We start from the raw sequence: 19,300 nt of genomic DNA on the forward strand, positions 1-19,300 counted from the left end.
CAAACTTTTCCTTTTTACAATGGAAAATACTAGTTTGCACGAAATATAATATCGATTTATTATCTTGTTAGCAAGACATACATGTATCTCTTTTGCTTAAAACAAATAAAAACTTAATGTTTTTTTTTTCACTATATAAGCAGCTGTGATTATACCAGATTTACCATGTATAGGCTTAGCATTGTAAATTGATCTAAGTTTGGATATGGGAAAGATATGAAATTTTGAATTACATTCTGATATATTAGCCTTTGGATTTGCAACTAGAATTAAACGATTTCTTCGGAAAATTGCAAAAATAGAAGTAAATTACACCTTTTTATTTTTCAAACAAAGTTTTGAACCTGACCAGATTTTTTTCATTTATACAGGAAATTACTAGTACGCAGCACTGTTAAGGCGTACTTCGAAGAAATCAACAGAATATAAACGTGCATAAATACATACCTTATTAAAAATAAATTCTAATTTTATAAAGGTACTATACTACCTTATGACTTTAACATTTTTTTGAAATAACATTGTATACCCCGCTCTGTACTAAATTTGGTTTGGTCACGTTATTTGATAGTCACGTGATAAATGCATGTAATGTGTACTGTATGTAGGTCACAAACAAATTTCAATATCGCAAGGGCATACCCTAGTTAAAATTAAAAATCAAAGTAATAGATTGTTTCTACATAACTTGTAGTTTATGGAAAGTGCTGCTGCTTTAAATAGAATTCGCATTTTATTAGTTTAAATTTCAAGTTATCTTGCTAAAGTTGAAATATGTGTGACCTTTACCAAGTATTTTATGTATTTATTAAGTTATGCTATCGATTTCAGAAAAGCAGCAGCACTTTTCAAGTTAAGGAATATGTCCATTATGTGTATTCAAAAAATTGTCAAGATCTATTATGTGTATGCCCTTGCGAAAAGGCGATTTAATGAGGCACCTCGGCGTGAAACATGCACACCCTGTATACAAAAACACGGTAGAATTAATTCAGTACATTCTCTCGATATTTTTTAAATAATGGCACTAAACAAACGTTTCAGATTTGTATTAATGGTCTACCTAAGATTTGCAAATAATATTCTGTTTAATAATAAAATGCATTTTTCACTGTGAAAAAATTACTTGATCCGCCTCTCACTGCACATAAAATGCGTCAAACTTTAACTGATGACGTCATGTCGACAAGTGCATTGCGATCAGTGACTTGTTTATATCTTGCTTTGTGGGATTTAACTAGCGACAAAAATGAATGCAGTGGTAAGTTTTGATGTAGTTCATTACTCTTATGCAGTTTAGATTCGCAAATTATTTCATTTTCTGTTATTGTGAGGAATTGCTATATTTGTGTGACGTCACAGTAAACTTTTCCCGTATAAATTAGGCCCCGCCCCCTTTATGCAGCCTTTATCAAAACTGTATTTATTTAATTATTTGGAGGCGCGGGGGGGGGGGGGCAACTGGTGTAAAAAATGTCAGTGAAAGAAAATTCTAAAACTTTGTTATCAAATCACTCGCATTACTATTCCTAACTCCTAACTGACAATTAATGTATTGCATTTTCTTATTCAAAATGAAGAAGTTCTTTACTTTTTCTTTAAAAAAGGGGGGATTCAAAAAGACTCTTGAATGAAGATGTTCCAGAAGCAATTTAATATAATTTGGCAAGATATGTGGATCGTTGGTTTCGAAATTGTAAGAATGACTTGAATGGCAACAAGATTCTATCCATGCGTACAATATTATTGAGGTGAATAACCATTAATGATTTTATAAGACAATATTAACTCATGAATTTTTATGCCCCCGTTATCGAATATTTGGGGCATAGAGTTTTTGGTCTGTCCCTTTCTGTTAGTCTGTTAGTCTGTTTGTCCGCAAAAACTTCGACCTTGCCCAAAACTTTTGAACGGTTGATGCTAAGGTTTTCATATTTCACTTATTTCTTTTTATGACAAGCTGCATTTTCTATCTAGTATCATTCTGTGAAATGTTCAAGTCCTAATTATCACTGGAAGCCCTCAGTTTCTTAAGTGCCAAAATGTTTTATGTTGTACTCCGAAGAAGTGACAAGTCGAAACGATCATTCTTAGAGGCAGGGGTTACCAAACTGAACACTTACTAGTATATCACGTTTATTCTGCTTAATCATGTGTATTTCTTACCTATGCAAACTGGAAATATTAGCCTGATTAGCTGGTTTAATTTGTTAATTTACGTAAGAAAACTAACTAACTAACTAACTAAGAAAACTAACATGTACAAATGTACTTGAATAAATACAATTCATTTCAAACTTTTTTGAAACACATCACTAGAATCTTGGCTTGCTGTACGAGCACATTCACATGCTGAGTATTCTTCAACAATAGAGACACCCCTCCCTTTCGTTAACTCCTGAAATGCATTAGAGACGCAGGAGGAATAACAGCACAGTTTACAAAAGTTAAAGCCTGTAATTTTACGCCCATCTTTTAAAAAAAAAGGGGGGGTACTTCGCAGACAAATATAATATGATCCTCACTACGTCCTAATTATTTTCATTTGAAAAGTTTGCGTTCCAGTTTTTGATTAAACTTGTTTGTGTCAAGTTGCCAGCCAAACCTGAGCCCAAGATTCTTGGGTACTTAAATGTTCATTTAAAAATTAAAGAAACAATTTAACACTTTTCTCAAAGTTTATATTTATTGAAAAGGATTCACACCTTGAATTGCACCATTATATTACATGGCAGATCTTACAATGTGTGGAAATACTGCACCAAAAGCTTGACACACAGTATGTTGAAAACCAAAAGTCAATGATTATATTGTAACTCTACTGGTGTGGAACTTATGGGAGGGGGGTACAATATTTTATCAAGTTCTGTTTCATACAAATATATTCTCTTTGCAACAGGAACATGCACAAGTTATGGCTAGACCAGGAATCAAACCAGGGACCCCTGCATTACTAGTCAGGTGCTCTAACCACTGAGCTACCCAGGCTAATATCCACAGTCCAGATAAACCAGACCATTACATTCCTCCCTCCTCAAATTGTCTTTGCCGTTGATGACACACTACGCAGGTTCTTTAGCATCTTGAATGACTTTCTTCTGCAAGTCCAGGGGTGTTCCATGACACCAAATGCAACAGAAAGGGAGAAAATTTCTGGCTGGACCAAGAATCGAACCCAGGACCCATGCATACTATTTAGGGGCTCTAATCACTGAGTTACCAACACTAATGTATCCATGGTCCATATGCCCAAACCACATCTTTTTAGTATTTTTTTAAGGCAACACCTACAACTAGAATAGTGTTTCATAGTATACTTTTGTGTGCCAGATTTTATTTAAATCAAACCCAAACTGTAGGAGATGTAGTGTATCTGAAAGAATTTCACAAATTATTCTTATCTTTATTAACCATCACAGCATTGTTCATCAAAATTTTAATGTGTACTCCCATAAATTAATGTAGAACTTCTGTGTTTTTTCTTGAAACCAGAACAAAAGGTATGAGGAGTAGCATTAAAAGGTCACAGAAATTCCTTTTTTTATAGTAATCATGGCAACACCACTCACTGAGACAAAGAGAAGACGTTTCTTGGTGTAGTCCACTTGCCTACCATGTTTTATTGAAATCAGACCAAAAGTTTTAGATACTTGAGAGAGAAACATTTTGAAAAATTACTTACATAGAGACAGAAGGATGGATGACAGACACCTTACTATGTCATAAGCTCTTCTGGTTTTTGACTAGTAAAGCTAAAAAAAATTTAAAAATCATGAAAGACAGGCTTGATTGAGCAGCTCCCATGCTTCAATAATGTGAACTTGACCAATGAGCAAATAACTTTGGCCTGTAAAGAAATAAAACTTGACAATTGTATTCGACCAGCTAGACAACTGGACACACTTTTATGAGAAAAATCAGTTGCATTTAGCATGAGACAGGATTTTTTTTATGTTTTCACTCGTGCTTGCACTTGTGAAAATATAAAAAGAAAATCCTGTCAAACTCGTGAAATAAATTCCATATCCAACAACAAAACACTGAATATCCTCTATACACATGCTGGGAATTCCATTAAATCTGTAATTTTTATGTCTAATAACAAAGCTTTACTCACATAATATGATTGGAACCTTTTGCATATAAATAGAAATAAAGAACGTATTATAATGCATTCACCTACGACAAACAAAATATCTTCCAATCATCCTACTCATTCTGACAGTGCAATTAAACTGTGGGTGTACTAATTACTCATTATCTTTCAACAATAACAGTTAATGTAATAAAATTAACAACATTTGTCACATGTCTGTCACAACTTTTAAAAGTTAATCTTGTGTGCTTGCCATGGTATGCATTTCACGTCAAATTCAAACATAAAAGACACGTGTTATACATAGTGGGGTTTCCAGGGGCCCTGTTTTTACCCTGTTCATGATTCACTTTGTTTACTGGATTTAGAAATTGATCACTGTTTATTTTCTTCACCATTTACATACAAAGAAAGACATTTAAATCCTGTTTTTTACATAATGCACATTATTAAAGGACAAAATTGACTTGTCAAAATGGTAACTGATGTCATTATTTTGTAAATGAAGTGTCTGAAATTATTATAAATATATATGTACACTTGTGCATGCATGACATTTCTTAAAAACCAATAATTGTTTGATTTCGGGTATATATGAAATAATTTCCTTCCCTTTCTCCACAGATATCATTTTTAGTTAAAATTCTAATAAAATTGGAATCAAATTATAGCTGTTCCAATGGAACTAACACTCAAACAATGCATGTTTGAAAAATAACAAAACAACACTATCATTTTGACACTGTAAATTTCTATGACATTCAAATGACCTTAATATGTCAAGGTAAGGGTCATGGCACATTTTCCAGTCAACTGAACTATCTTGCCACCAACAATTGAACCAACCTGACCACCACATTCTTCCCTCCTTAAATGATTTTGCCCCAGATCTAGAAGACACACTATAAAGATTCTTTTATCCCTGGTTAGACTTTCTCCTGCAAGTCCAAGGGTGGTCAACAGCACCAAGTGTAACACAAAGGAAAAAAATGAAACAGACCAGACCCTTTCTTCAAACCAGGGTCCCTATGAACTCCAGAAAGGTGCTCTACCAAATGAGCCATTGAGGCACTGACCACCTGCAATCAAACCTGCATGACTGCTATAGATACCTAGCAGTCAGACTACCTAGATAGAACATTCCATCGTTAAAACGATATTGTCCTACAGACACAGTTTAAGGCTTGTCCCAAGACACAGTTAGATTATTCTAACTAATCACTACCAAGTTAGGGATCTGTTATCAATTTTATATTTTTAATCATGTGACGTTGTTCAACTAATCATGCTTCAAGGTCAACACACATTATCTGAGTATATACTACATTTTGTGCAAAGTATGAGCTGCTAAGTTTCATCCTTTATACAAGTAGAGTTCTGACACAGTGGGAAAGACAAATGGAAGTACAGCTGGATATGACGAATACCTTAATATGCATGTAACCTTTAAAGTTTGTAATAATTAGTATATAAAACATAGACAAACAGTGATCATATGATCTTTTTGCATCTTCAGGCAAAATAAACAATTTATGTGACATGGATTTCTTATTGACATGTAATAAAATATCTTCCAAGACAAGTAGCACCAAATTATACCGTAAGCTGTATACTGTATTCAAGCAAAGACAACTGTTCTAAAACTGTTTCCACAGCCCAGCAGTGAAATGAAGCCTTGAAAATAATAAAATGATTCACAGAGACAAAGCCACAAAGGTCACACTGTACTCTCCGTGCTGATTAATCTTTCCCTAGAAGGAGTACAGCGTGTATCATCCTCTGTAGAAGACACCCTCTCTCCTATACACTCTGTTTTTATCCTCTTCCTAACAGTTTGATCCACACTGGATTCTAACACCTCCTCCACCCCTGACTCCAGAATTTCCTCATCCTGTTTTGGCAATGTAGAGAGATCATTTTCTTTCATATTGGAATGATTGTTTGAACTACCTTCCTCTAAGATGTCTGAATGAAGGTTTACTTTCTTGTGTCTTGAAAGAGGCAACTCCATCACAGAATCACACTTTCTAAGCTCTGTCTCTGCACATTTTTCATGTATATTTGGAATTGACTGAGATAAATTAGACTCCATACACTGAGGAACTTTTGTTTTCATCTTGCCTATGGAGGCCTTTTGATAGACTTGGTCAAACTTATCAAGGGAATGTTGGTCAATAGTGTAGTGCTCCTTGTAAAACTTGTGTTTTTCTTCCATTTCCATCTTTTCTTTTTCCTCTAGGAGTGTGTATGCCTTACCCAATAGAACAATGCTGATAAACACCTTAAAGGTCATCAAACTGCAAAACATGACCAAAAAAACGTGTATACATTATTGATTATATTATAGGAAGTTGACATTCTTGTTCATTATAAATGTACATTGTAATCATGCACTCAGTTTACCTGCTTAAAACCCAGGAGCAGAGAAGAAGATTTTCAAAGAATTAATACATTTTCACTATATAATCAAAAGACCAGCGCTCCTGACCCAGGGGCCAGGAGTTTCACAATTTACAACATAAAGATTTTGACTTAAGCTTAAGATGTTTCATGATCTCAATTTTTGTGATTTGCCATTTAATCTGTACATCAATGTACAAAAATAAACAGTAACTTAGGTTTTATGATGCCAAGACTGTAGAGATCAGTTATTTCTAAAATTATCATAAAAATCCTAGCCCAGCTTTTCTTAACTACCTTCCCGGATCTTTCCAGCAAGCTCGGAAAGACAACCTTGTATATGTTTTCCGAGCCTGCCAGAAAGGCAATGTTCGACTTGAAGCCCACTCTAGATTCACTATTCTGAATTAAGACCCTCCCCCCTTCTCAACCACCCCCAGTGCACCACAGTGTCTTCCCATTAATAGTTAATCGACCCAGAAAATTAAACTTATGGTCCAGATATCTACTTTTGTATTTTATGATGGCTACAGCATTAGCTCACATATCGTTTTTAAAAGATAAGCTTGTACTGTGCCTTAGGCCTTACAGACCTACTGTAGAACTATAGAGAGTCAGTAAATTCCATATATAATTTAACCTTCAGCTTCACTCCAAATTGATTTTATTTATGTGGAAACATTATATTTTGGGGGTTTAATTTCTGTGGAAATTATGGTACTCTTTTCCCATGAAGTTACAACCACCACAACTACTAATATGTATACAATATCCTTCATAAGGAGACCTTGTGCATGAACCTGTAATTTTTTTCAAACCATGATGGCCACCTCAGATTAAAATGGATCAACAAAGATTGAAATGATTCAACTATACCTGCAGTGCCATAGTAGGTTAAAATCAACCATATAACTTATATCAAATTTATACAGAATTTTATTTTGATAGTTATCATGAATTAGATCACTCATACCTGCACAAAATGCACAAACATACAGGAACCTAGCTTAAGTGTGCATACATGATTTTCTGTTTTAATTAGTTCCCTATCAGTGAAACTGGAGGGGCTGTAGGATTCCTCCTCCTCTGTCTGTCCCTCTGTCAGTCTGTCCCACTTAGTTTTTTGCACATGGTTTACTGCATTTTTTCCCCTAAACGCTTGCAGATATTGAGCTAATTTTTGGTATGTGAGTCTACCTTAATGAGTTATAGTATACACTTATTTCATGACTACGACGGGAACAGTCAAACTGTTGTCCCGAGGTAATGGGGAAGACCTGGGAAACTGTTGCCCAAGGCCGAAGGCCGAGGGCAACAGTTTCCCAGGTCTTCCCCATTATCGAGGGACAACAGTTTGACTGTTTCCCGAGTTGTCATGAAATAAGTGTTTTATTACCTAACCCACTATATAATTTCTTAAAGTAATGATATCTTCAAAATAATCAATGGCTTTTAAAATACACTGACAAAAGTTTGTATTATTTTTTAAAACCAAACTAAACAAGATGAATATTAATCAAATTCTCACACCGAAAAGTGTAAAATCAGAAAAATTAATGGGTGTGATATTATCATGCACTAATAGATTGAAAAAAAAACATGTAGTAAACAACATAATGATGTTTTGAAGATTTGAATATTGCACGTTTATGGCAAAGATCTATACTGAATGAAAGGGGCCTACATTTTTCCCAAACTACCCTCAGAAAAGGTGTTCATGGCCTCTTCTTTGAAATGATATTAAAGAGGCTGGGGGGTTGTGGCCATTTTTAGACTATATTGATCTCCTTTAGAAGAAGAGCTCCATATGAAGATATAGAAAATGATCAAATTTTAAAACTAAAATTTTTGAAATTTTTCTTTGCCAAATGATAGTTGACAGCTTAAGATATCATATCTAAAAAATTAAGTTAAATCTGGTGGTTTATTTGTGGTTAATTTGTTGACCCCCCCCCCCCCCCCCCCAGCCTCCTTAAATTGAATATATATTTAAATTGGTATCAGGATTACTTTTCAGATGATAATTTCAAATTGAACGAAAATGCTTCAATTTATACATAATTCAATATTATAGCTGTAAAGTACGGGAAATTAACTATGACATCATAATGGAACAGTTCAGCCATGCAACAGTTCATTCTGTGACCGGGTAAACAGTTTTGACTGTTTCATGATTTGCAAAAACATTAAAAAAAAATCAGGAAACAGTTCAAAATGCCTAATTACAATTTATATAGTAGGTAAGATAATAAATGAAATTAGTATTCAGTTCTGCTTTAATGATTTCTGATGGAATTATGGCCTTTTTATTTTAAAGGGGAACCAGATTACAGTTGCTGGTAGGGGAATGATATTGCTTATGCAATACTCTCAGAATGCTTGTTTCATGGGCTTTGTAATACATGTACTTGTAAAAACATATAAAATCAATAAACTCAAGCACAAAAATCTTCAATCATTAGAATAAAAGAAAGATTTGTAAAACAAAAGATAAATGTTAATGCTTGCTACACACCACAGATATAGAAGAACAAGAAGCCCTGCTCCTGTATATCCGGACACCTTGAATGACTTTGTACAAATCCTCATTAGTAGGACGGCCAGTGGTATAGGGGTAAAACCCATCCTCCGGGACACCAAGTCAGAATAGTCTATGAATGCCTAGGATAAAAAAGAAGAGATGACATTTATGCTTTCCTTCATGGATTCAAAGTATTCAGTACAGAGAATTTGACTCGATGTGATTGTGATAATTTTTCTAACAGAAAATGGTGATTAAAATGAAATTCAAGCAAACTTAGCATATCTACCAAATTTGGAACAATAATTAAACTCGAAAATTTAAGACAGAAATATTCAGGGCTCTAATTGGCGACTAATTTAGTCGCCATGGCATGTAAAATTTTTGATTGGCGCCTAAAATTTTTCAATAAGTCACCAAATTGGAGACCATTTTAAATTGACTGCGATTGTCGAATTCCAGAAATTTTCACATTTTTAACAATTTTTCTGAAAAAACAAAAAGAAATTTAAAACTACATGTGTATTTTTAGCAATGGACATGTCATGTTTTCTTAGGCACGTCATGAGTCCCTATATTCTATTTACTTTTAAAGTTGGTGCCTCAGAAAAATTGCCTGGTGAGCAGCTTGCACCTAACTTTTAGAGGCCACTTAGAGGCCTGATATTGCAATTAATTTTGGTCTTCTCTACTTAATCTCAATTCAATACATGATCATCTGAAGTCAATAGATCAGTTTACCCTGCTTTGTCTGTTGGCCACCATGTCCTCAGCCAGTCTGATGGAGAAGGAATGGTAAACCTACAGGATGTATATAAATAATACAAGTCACTAGATACTCTATCACTAGGTTTCTGTTTCAAGGCAATATTGTGTAGTGAAAAATAATGATGATCATCAAGTATCCTTGAAAATAGGTAATACATTGTACTTATGTTCATATCATTTTATCATTGATAAAATTAATGTGTAAGTCTAAAACATAGCTACCTATTACATGTAATACATGTACAAAAAAAATTGTTAAATTATTTTTACTGTAATAATAACAGATTATTAACATATTGTATTGTATTTTTATTAATAACATATCATTAACATATTGGTGTTGACAAGATCACACAATCATTCTGTCAGATAAATGTACTTAACATGTAACTTAACTGTCCCAAGAGGACTTATACCCCTGCAAACAAAACAAGAGGCTTATGGACCACATCGCTCACCTCAGTTAATAATGGCCCCGCTGTTCTCCCTTTTGTTTGTTGGGGTATTATAAGTAAGCTTTCTGAAAAAGGCAAACAACTTACATCTGCAGATATTTCATTGAACTTGAGAATAAATGCATGCTTCATCCAGTCGACCAAAATTTCAGCAACAAACACCAATACAGCATCAGGCAGGATAACCCAAACATGTTCTATAAATAAAAAATAGTACTTCATTATCTAACATACCTCCAGAAATACTTGCTGATATAGTCTAGCTCTCTAAATCCCTCAATGGATGCATAAATAAATAGTCTCATTTGAAGTTTGAGAGTTTGAGACAGTTACTTAAATCTGCTATCTCAAAGTGATGGGACTGAGAAAAAAAAACAGATAGATATTTGATGATTCAAAATATTGAGGGTAAAACTCGTTAAAAAATATGGTTGATACTTCCAACTCACTTTGACATATCAATGGTATCTGAGATATTTAAAAAATTGTACTTTCAAAACTTCATGTCTTACTACAAAATCTTAATTTATTGATTAAAATATGCCAGTACTTGAAAAATTCTAAGATTTTTCATGAAAACAAATATTGAAATTAGAGAATTATGCAAATAAAGAAAAAACAAGGATTAGGTAAATAGTAATCAATATATACTGACGGGGGTCCCAGGAAAACTCAGTCATATTTCTGATGAAGACTATTCCTAGCAAGACAATGTACAGAAATCTTTCCTTCACATCACTGCAAGAAATGTGGTAGAGGAATCCCTTGTCTATCTTCTTAAAGAGACTGCCTTTTATTTCAACAAACTAAAAATTTGGATAGAGTTGTTACTTTACATGGTAGTTTAATTACATGACTTTTACATTCATTCTAGAAATAACATGAATATTCAATATCTGCATGTAAAAATGCCTACATGTCTCTAAGTTGATGCCATATTTTCACTACAAGTAATACTTACATTATTTGACATCATAACTGTTAGCAAGGCTTTGTTGTGGGAGTTAAAGGCCACTAGAAGGACTGTGGCTTGGAACAGTATTAGAAGAGTATGGATTACTATTACACAATTATTAAGGAAATTTGCATTTTATTTCAATGACTAAAATTTTTTTTAGAATAATTCTTAGACACTTCTTATTGGTCCAGATACATTAATTTATTTTTTAAAAAAGCTAATGAAATAATAATACAGCATGAGCATATACATGTACATCACTCCACCGTTATACACTCAACTTTCTTTGATACTGATTAGTTATTGTTAAGCATCCTTAAAATACTGATATTTAGCATATAAACAATCATTAAGGTACCATTAAGCCATCTTTAACTCCTTAGAGGATGATTAAAGGTAGCTTAAGGGTGTCTTATAGATAAATTATAGGTGCTTAAAGGTGGCTTCTAGACATCTTTAAATCACCTTTAAGCCACCTTTAAGCCAGACTTAAAGGTACTTAATGTCCAAAGTCTTTTAAACCATCTTTAAGCCAGATTTAAAGTCACCTAACACCATACACTGATATACATTTTGCTAGGTAAAATATTATTCTTTTATTGAATCTCTCCAATTATAAATGCTGGATTTACAAATTTGTCAACAAGATGAATAATGTTTGTTTTTGAAAAAAAGAGGAAAATAATAATAAAAAAAAAACTTCTGCACACTGAACTGAACTCACAATCCTATTCTCAGAAGGTAAACACGTTGCCCCATCACAATGCAGCTCTTGTATTTAGACTTGTAATATGGAATCCATATAGTTGGCTAGAAGTGTATGAGACTAAGGTTTGTGTAAAAACATAGAACTGGGATTATATTTATGATATAAAGAAATACTCTTTAATATTACTTCAAAATTCAAAGATATGCCTGAACGATTTGGCATGATAAAAATACTTTATAACCCGATTCCTTTTTTACGTATATAAACTCAACGTCTTTTACTTCATACTGTAAATTTAATAGGATCCTGTGTTACAAAATTTTAATTTTTAATTTAGTACACTAAATATATATTACTGTTGATGAAAAAGAACAAGAGGCCCAAGGGCCTAAATGGTCACCTGAGTATCATACAACAATTTAAAGGATCCATAGAGTATAAAATAAACTGATACATGAATTATGCTTTGTTGCCCAAGAGAAGTAGGATGATCAGGATCAACAAAATAATTAGTCTAGTATTCAGTAACAACTAAAGAATCAAGTTCTAATCTGTCCTCCATTTATCACTCTCACCATGCAGACTATTAACAAACCATGAGTGCTTCTGTACTTTTTTTTAACCTTGTTTCATTACCTTCTCACATTGGCCTCGCTTGGTCTTTGAAGAACAATTTATAAAATATTAAGTTATTTTTGTGTCATTTTTATTTATCTATCATTTACAAGTCTACCTGATCATTAAAACTATAAAAGTACTTATTATATTATACAATAAAAATTCTTGCATGATTAACTCATCATATTAACCTTTACAGTGATTAATTATCAAAAGTGAAAGGCAAAGGGGAATAACTTCTCTCAGTAGAATACATATTAATAGAACAGGACCAGAATGCTTGGCTAAATGGTCCAGATGTTCAAAAATCTGGTAAAAATACCCTTGCTTATTAAAACTTTTACAAGTTTTGCCTTTGATATGCCCAGGAGCAGAGAAGATTTTCAAAGAAATAATGCATTTTCACTACAGATTATGCACAGCCCTACCCTAATACCAGAACCCACGACCCAGGGTCAAGAAATTCACAAATTTGGAAGAGGTACCCTCATCATCATAACTATACACTTAGTTGAAGATTTTCAAAGAATTAACATATTTTCACCTTATTATCAATAGAGCCAGGGGCCATGAAACACAATTCTGGAAGAAGCACTACTGCTCATACACTTTTCTTTGTATATAACCAGAAGCAGGAAAGATTATTTTTTTTGTTGGTTTGCTAAATACCTAGGAGCAAAGAAGAATATTTTCAAAGAAATTGTGCTTTTCTACTACCGGGTATATAATCAATAGACCCCCATTTCACCAGAACCCCTCACCCTGGGGCCATGAATTTTACAACTTTAGGAGAGGCATCCTTGCTTATCATAACCATGCACTTAGTTTGTTACCCAGGAGCAGAGAAAAGATTTTCAAAGAATTAATGCATTTTTACTGTATAATCAATAGAGCCCCACCCTAACACCAGAACCCCTGACCCAGAGTCCATGAAATTCATAATTTTGAAAGAGACATTCTTGCTTATCATAACTATGTACATAGTTAGTCTGTTTGATACCCAGGAGCAGAGAAGAAGATTTTCAAAGAAATAATGCACTTTCACTACATAATCAGAACCCCACCCTAACACCAGAGCCCCTGACCCTGGGGCCCTGGAATTCAAAATTTTGGTAGAGGACTCAATGTTTATTACAATCATGACAACAATTCAACTGCTTGATGTCCAGGAGTAAAGACGAAGACTTTTAAAGATAGCACTAATTTTGATGGTTTTAGCCCCACTCCTCAGGCCCCAGGGGGGCAGGGACCATGAAATTCAAAAAATTTGTTCCCCCTTATTCATATATGCTGTATGCCAAAATTGGTTCAGCAGTTCCAAAGAAGAAGCTGAAAATGTTCAAATGTTTACGGACGATGCACATGGCACAACACACAACGCAAGACAAAGGATGAAAACAGATAGCAATAGGTCACCTGAGTGACTCATGTTACCTAATAAAAACCAGGTTATATTTTCATAAATATTCCCATAAATTTCATCTATTTGTATGCTGAGTAATTTGATAATTTTTGTATAACATTTGACTCTGAAAATATTTCTTAACATATCCAGACCAGTTTTAATTCTTTTTATTCCATGACAGGTATCAAAATAATCATCCTATTGCAAACAATCTTAATCTTCATTTTGTTGTTATACTTGCATTACTTTAAATTTTTTTTTAATAATTTATCACCAAAGCCTGTCACTGTTGTGTAATAGCATCTTGTTAGCTGACCGGAGACTCAGAGTTCATGGCCTTGACAGCTAGGTCTTTTCAGTATTGTCTACTCTGTTTGCTACCCTACACTGTTATTTACACTGATTCCTGTTGTGTATACATCTGATCAGGTGTCACCTTTATTCCACTCTTTAGATTTGTTAAAATTAATTTAGAAATAACATTTCATTGTTTCAAATTCTATTAAAACGTAAAATTATGAACACCAGCCTTTCTTATTAAGCTCATTAAATTTTGTTAAATGTTTGCATTGTTATGAAATAAAGCGTAACTAAATGTTATGAAACCATTAAAAAAAAAAAAAAACAACCAAACAAACATAAATTAATTAAAATTGTTTCTGATGGAACAAGAATTTGATGAGCAAAGACCAGTCTTAATCTCATGGGTAAAGATTATTAATTCACTCCATTTTTTTATCTTAAACATTTTTAGTGAGAGTGATAGTACATGTATATATGATGTCAAGACAAAGTAATTCAATACATACTGTATCAGTTCGATTTACAGAATTGTTCAAAATCTTCATTAAAGAAAAGGATTCTTCCAGACAGTATTCCTATTGCTTTTAGTAGTGGAATGTAGATTTCCAAATACAAGAGAAAAAACTAAACTTCAAATAATTTTTGAAATAAATAAATTTACATTGTATGTGTTTGTGGGTTGGTAAAAATTCTTTTAAAACATGTATTTAAACATATAACCAAAATCATAGGAAAAATGTATGAGAGAAATTACTAGCTTTTAAACATTGTTCAACATGTTCACAAATATGTTATTCCAGCTTTTATATTTGGCAAGATAAAATAATTAAAGAATACAATGTACTAGTGTAAAGGTAACTTAAAGATAGCTTAAAGATGGTTTAAAGACTGTTGAAAGTTTGAATAAAGGTGAAAATAGTGGCTTAAAGAAGTGATTTTTAAGCTGCAGCTTATTCGTGGCTTACAAGAATTAACCTCCTTAAGCCACCATTAAGCATTTGCTTAAGCATTTTGTCCTGTGTAAGCAGCACAAAAAAGTGAATCTTGAACAGAGGGAGTGGCAAATGAACATTGAAGGGGGAAAGGGGTTAGAATTATGTCTCAGGGACTTTATCCTAAAACAATAAAGGTGATAATGAAGGGAAATGAATAGGATTTTGAGAATGATACTGCTGGTACTTTCAGTACATGTACTTTGATTGTATAAGGATACCAACATAAATAATTGCCATCACTAGATGAGGAAGAACCCCAATGTGTTCTCTCTTTCTGTCCTTTGGTTCAGTGGCTGTCCAGAATAAGGAATCCAAGATGTCCTGTCCAAAACTTGAAAACAACTTATCAGCCATCTGTCAATTTGAAAATTTCAATATGTAAAAAAACACAAATATAAATGGACAATATCTTGCAAGAAATAATCTGTATTGTAGAAGTAATATTTTTCCAAAGAACCAATAATTTACTAGTATCAATCTTTCCTAAAATCAAACATAAAGTTTTAGTGAAATTATACCATATAACTGTTTTTTTTTCCTTTCTGCAGGTGCAAATTTTGTAATTTCTTTGTAAATAGATAGATATTACAAATTTTGCTAAAATTCAAATTTCTACAAGCCAAAAGATCTGCAGGTATGAACTGCATGCAGTTTATCTGGTGGCTGGTGCTTCACAAATTTAATTATTCACACAAAAACTTACGTCCAGCATGTTGTAGAAAACATAAAGCTTGATAACTGCTTGTCCTCTGACTAGGTGATACATCATTGAGGTGTCAATATAATTAACAATAAGGAAACAGACCACTAGAATCACCCCCTTCAATATGTCACAAATCTGTGCAGGCTCCAAAACTTCATACCTAAAACAAAGAAATGTAATTTATAGTCCAATCTGACAATCTTTCTACCACATATAATACACACATTTATGCATACAGTAAATTTTTGTCTCCCCAAGTCTCATGGTGTTTCGCAGAGACAAAATTTAAAGAGTGTTTTTTCATTAATACGAAATACATTTCAACACCTCTTTTGAAAAAAAAAAATTATAATCTGGGAAACATAAAGATATTTTAAAACTATAAACATTAAGGTTCTACAGTGATCCGTATCATACCTTGGGATAAGAACTCCACATGGATGGGTCAAGATCTTCAGCAATGCTAGCAAAATTCTTACTGGAAGGAATGTGAAATAAAACAGGAATGCATCTAAACACTGGAAAAATCCATACACTATGAACTGTAAAAAAATATACATGATACGTGTTAATCTAATGGGTAATATTTCAAATTTATAACTGTTACTTATTCATTAATAATACCTAAGTAATCGTGCTTTTGATGCTGAATACAGGCAGTTTTCCCTTGGAAATTTGGTCATTTTCCCCCCAAACATTTACTACCTGGCATATTTTCCTAATTTTCAGATTTCAATTTTCAATATAAATTTCTTCTCAAAATATAAGCATGATCAAACATGTGTACACATTTATACAGTACACTGTTTTACTCAAAAATACCGTAAAATTTCACTTATTTTTGTGAAGTCAAATTTTCATGGTTTCTGCAGGAAAAACTTCTGGTTCAAAGTAATTTGATTTCATGGTTAAAAGATAAAATTATACTGCAGTATGAAATTTTGATATTTTGTTGGGGATATAAATCGTGGGTCTCTTCATAACATGAAAGCAATAAAATTTAAACCCTCATAAAAGTAAGTGATTTCATAGTATACTTTGATTTTGAGAAGACTATCATGCATATTTGCATTAAAGAAATTGTTGAACTTGTCAGCAAAGATTTATATGTTTAACTGATCAGAAATACAGTTTCAAAATTAATACAGTATTTATTTACAGTATTTCAGTTAAACATTTAAATATTTGCTCACTAAAACAACAATTTCTTTAAATACATGTAATGATAATCACAAAATCCAAATAACAAGCTTATGAAATGCATTACTTTTTCCAGTTCTCGAGGAGTTTTCATAAATGTGTAAACTCTCTGTCTTCTTTCTGAGAATTTTGCTTTATCTCTCTCTAAAAGGTATCCTCTGGTCAACTCTGTAGTGATGAAGCTCATCACGGACATTCCTGAATGTAATAATAAAAACTTTCTTAGTGTTAATAACAAACAGGATTCATTCCAGAATCCTGATTGGAGATCACTATCCATTCATTAGAATTATCAATTTATGTACACAGGGAAATTAAGATTCATATGAACTACATTTTTCAAGATGACATTTGTCATTTTGACTTGAACTTACAAACCTTCCACAAATAATTTGACCACTTTTCAATTATAGACACAATGATTTGATATTTTTGCTTTTGTTTGTTTATGTATAGTTTTAAAAATTTAAAGTAAGCACAGTACAATGTGCCTGGGTGAAGAGAAAATTCTGACTGTGCACATTGATCATAACCTCTTGACCCTAAATCCTTTGCAAATTGCATCTCGTTGAAAACTCTATTCTAGCTCTCAGTTACAACAAAATGTTCCCAAAAAATGAACTTACCTGACAATATTAATGGATATTGCAGAAAAATAATAGATTAAACAATATTCTATGTTAAAAATTTGCACTTTGCAGACTTCGTAATGGTTATGCTAAAATTTGCACTTTACAGACTTTGTTATGATTATGCAACTAACATACAACATCGTGTGACATCAGGGTCTAGACATTCCGAACATCAGGTGCGGTTTGAAGAGGCGGATCTAAATAAATTAAAACTGCATGACTAGGTATCAGCGCTGACACTCTAGGCCTAATGGTTGCACCGTCAACATATTAAAGCAATATGAGCTACAACTTTTATGTCCGAAATTTTTGAGGCAAAATCGTAATTAACAATTTCAATGACAGAAAAAAAGAACACTATAAACTTCTGTTGTTCATATTTGCGATGGAAGAACTATTTAGAAGTTTTGATTGAAGCAAAATTACATTATTGTCGTCCTGTACAATATTAATTTCTTATATAATACTTTACATTCCATTGTACAGAAATTTTTCTTCTGAAAAAATTAATAATTTATTTTAGTCTAATTGATGATAAAAGTTTAAATTTCATACAGAATTATCATAACAGCACATTGTAACAGCAAAATAAAATTCTCAAAAATGCAGCTCATATTGCTTTAAATAACAAACTTTAATCAAAATTAAACCAGTGAAAGTGAGTTACTGTAGCATTAAAGCGAGCGCAGCGAGCAGCGCAAAGCGCCGCTTGTCACTGCGAGCTCTAACGACAACACCTGGGTGAAGAGAAAATTCGGACTACTGCACATTCATTCAATAGAATTTTTTTCCGCAGTAATTCTGGACCCACAATGCATCGCTTGTTTAAGCTACGTTCTCGCGAGAATAACAACAACAGTTTAACTAACAAAGAATAAACTAGCCTTGATTTAAAGGCTATGGATATATTGCAGATAAATAGTAAATAAAACGTTCTTCATGAAAGTCAACAATGTTCAGGCTTCAGTTTGGTAATTAATGCAATTTAAATACGACGTTATGTGACGTCAGAGTCTAAACGCACCAAATGCAATTTGATGAATGAGCCCGTGAATAAATATCTGCGCTCGCCCTAACGGTCGCACCGTCAACATATTAGACATTATACAAAGGCTAGCATATATTTTAAATCTGTCAATGGCTAGTTTCTAATCCCTCTTTCTCATGTTCTCTGGTTAAATCAACTCGTGATTAAATACTAAGTGTGAAATTACTGTAAATTTGTGATGTCACTTCTGACATGATTTATACACAATTCAAACACAGTTAATCCGTTTGACGTTCCCTTTAAACATCTATCAAAACATTATTTATCTCTTACAAATTAATTATTCTACATCGTTAAACTTTTTATTGGGCATACTCGTTTGTTTCGTTTCCACTTCTTTCTCAGCTGCTGCATCCCCAGCACCCTCTAAGCTATCGATATTCTTTTCTGTATTTTTCATTTTTCAGTACTGACAGAGCTTACTGACAGCAGGGGAAAAAATCTCACGACACAAATGTCGTCTGTGTGGTTAATCCATGTCGAATGAAG

At 33.0% G+C, this 19,300-nt stretch overlaps 1 protein-coding gene across 1 annotated transcript; it reads right to left on the minus strand.

The window, feature by feature from the left end:
• Window positions 1–2,666: 2,666 nt before the first annotated feature.
• LOC133193995 (transmembrane anterior posterior transformation protein 1 homolog) lies at window positions 2,667–19,234 on the minus strand. Its single transcript, XM_061329909.1, has 11 exons — window positions 19,127–19,234; window positions 17,199–17,329; window positions 16,349–16,473; window positions 15,932–16,091; window positions 15,447–15,582; window positions 11,202–11,299; window positions 10,896–11,046; window positions 10,328–10,437; window positions 9,759–9,818; window positions 9,012–9,157; window positions 2,667–6,393 (listed from the first exon to the last, which is right to left on the minus strand). Exons 1-11 carry the CDS (start codon window positions 19,209–19,211, stop codon window positions 5,814–5,816), a joined length of 1,782 nt encoding a protein of 593 aa, XP_061185893.1. The 5' UTR covers window positions 19,212–19,234; the 3' UTR covers window positions 2,667–5,813.
• Between the last annotated feature and the right edge of the window lie 66 nt (window positions 19,235–19,300).

Source organism: Saccostrea echinata, unplaced genomic scaffold (genome assembly GCF_033153115.1).
Source record: "Saccostrea echinata isolate AGI-Se365-2 ecotype Australia unplaced genomic scaffold, CSIRO_AGI_Sech_v1 ptg000001l, whole genome shotgun sequence".
Taxonomy (NCBI): domain Eukaryota; kingdom Metazoa; phylum Mollusca; class Bivalvia; order Ostreida; family Ostreidae; genus Saccostrea; species Saccostrea echinata.

Excerpts from the sequence above, each read along its gene's own strand:
- LOC133193995 (XM_061329909.1), bottom strand. The coding sequence starts at position 19,211 with ATGAAAAATACAGAAAAGAATATCGATAGCTTAGAGGGTGCTGGGGAT. Across the intron at positions 17,330-19,126 it reads AGTGGAAACGAAACAAACGA|GAATGTCCGTGATGAGCTTC; the intron begins GTATGCCCAATA and ends TATTACATTCAG. Across the intron at positions 9,158-9,758 it reads TGGCCAACAGACAAAGCAGG|GCATTCATAGACTATTCTGA; the intron begins GTAAACTGATCT and ends TTTTTATCCTAG.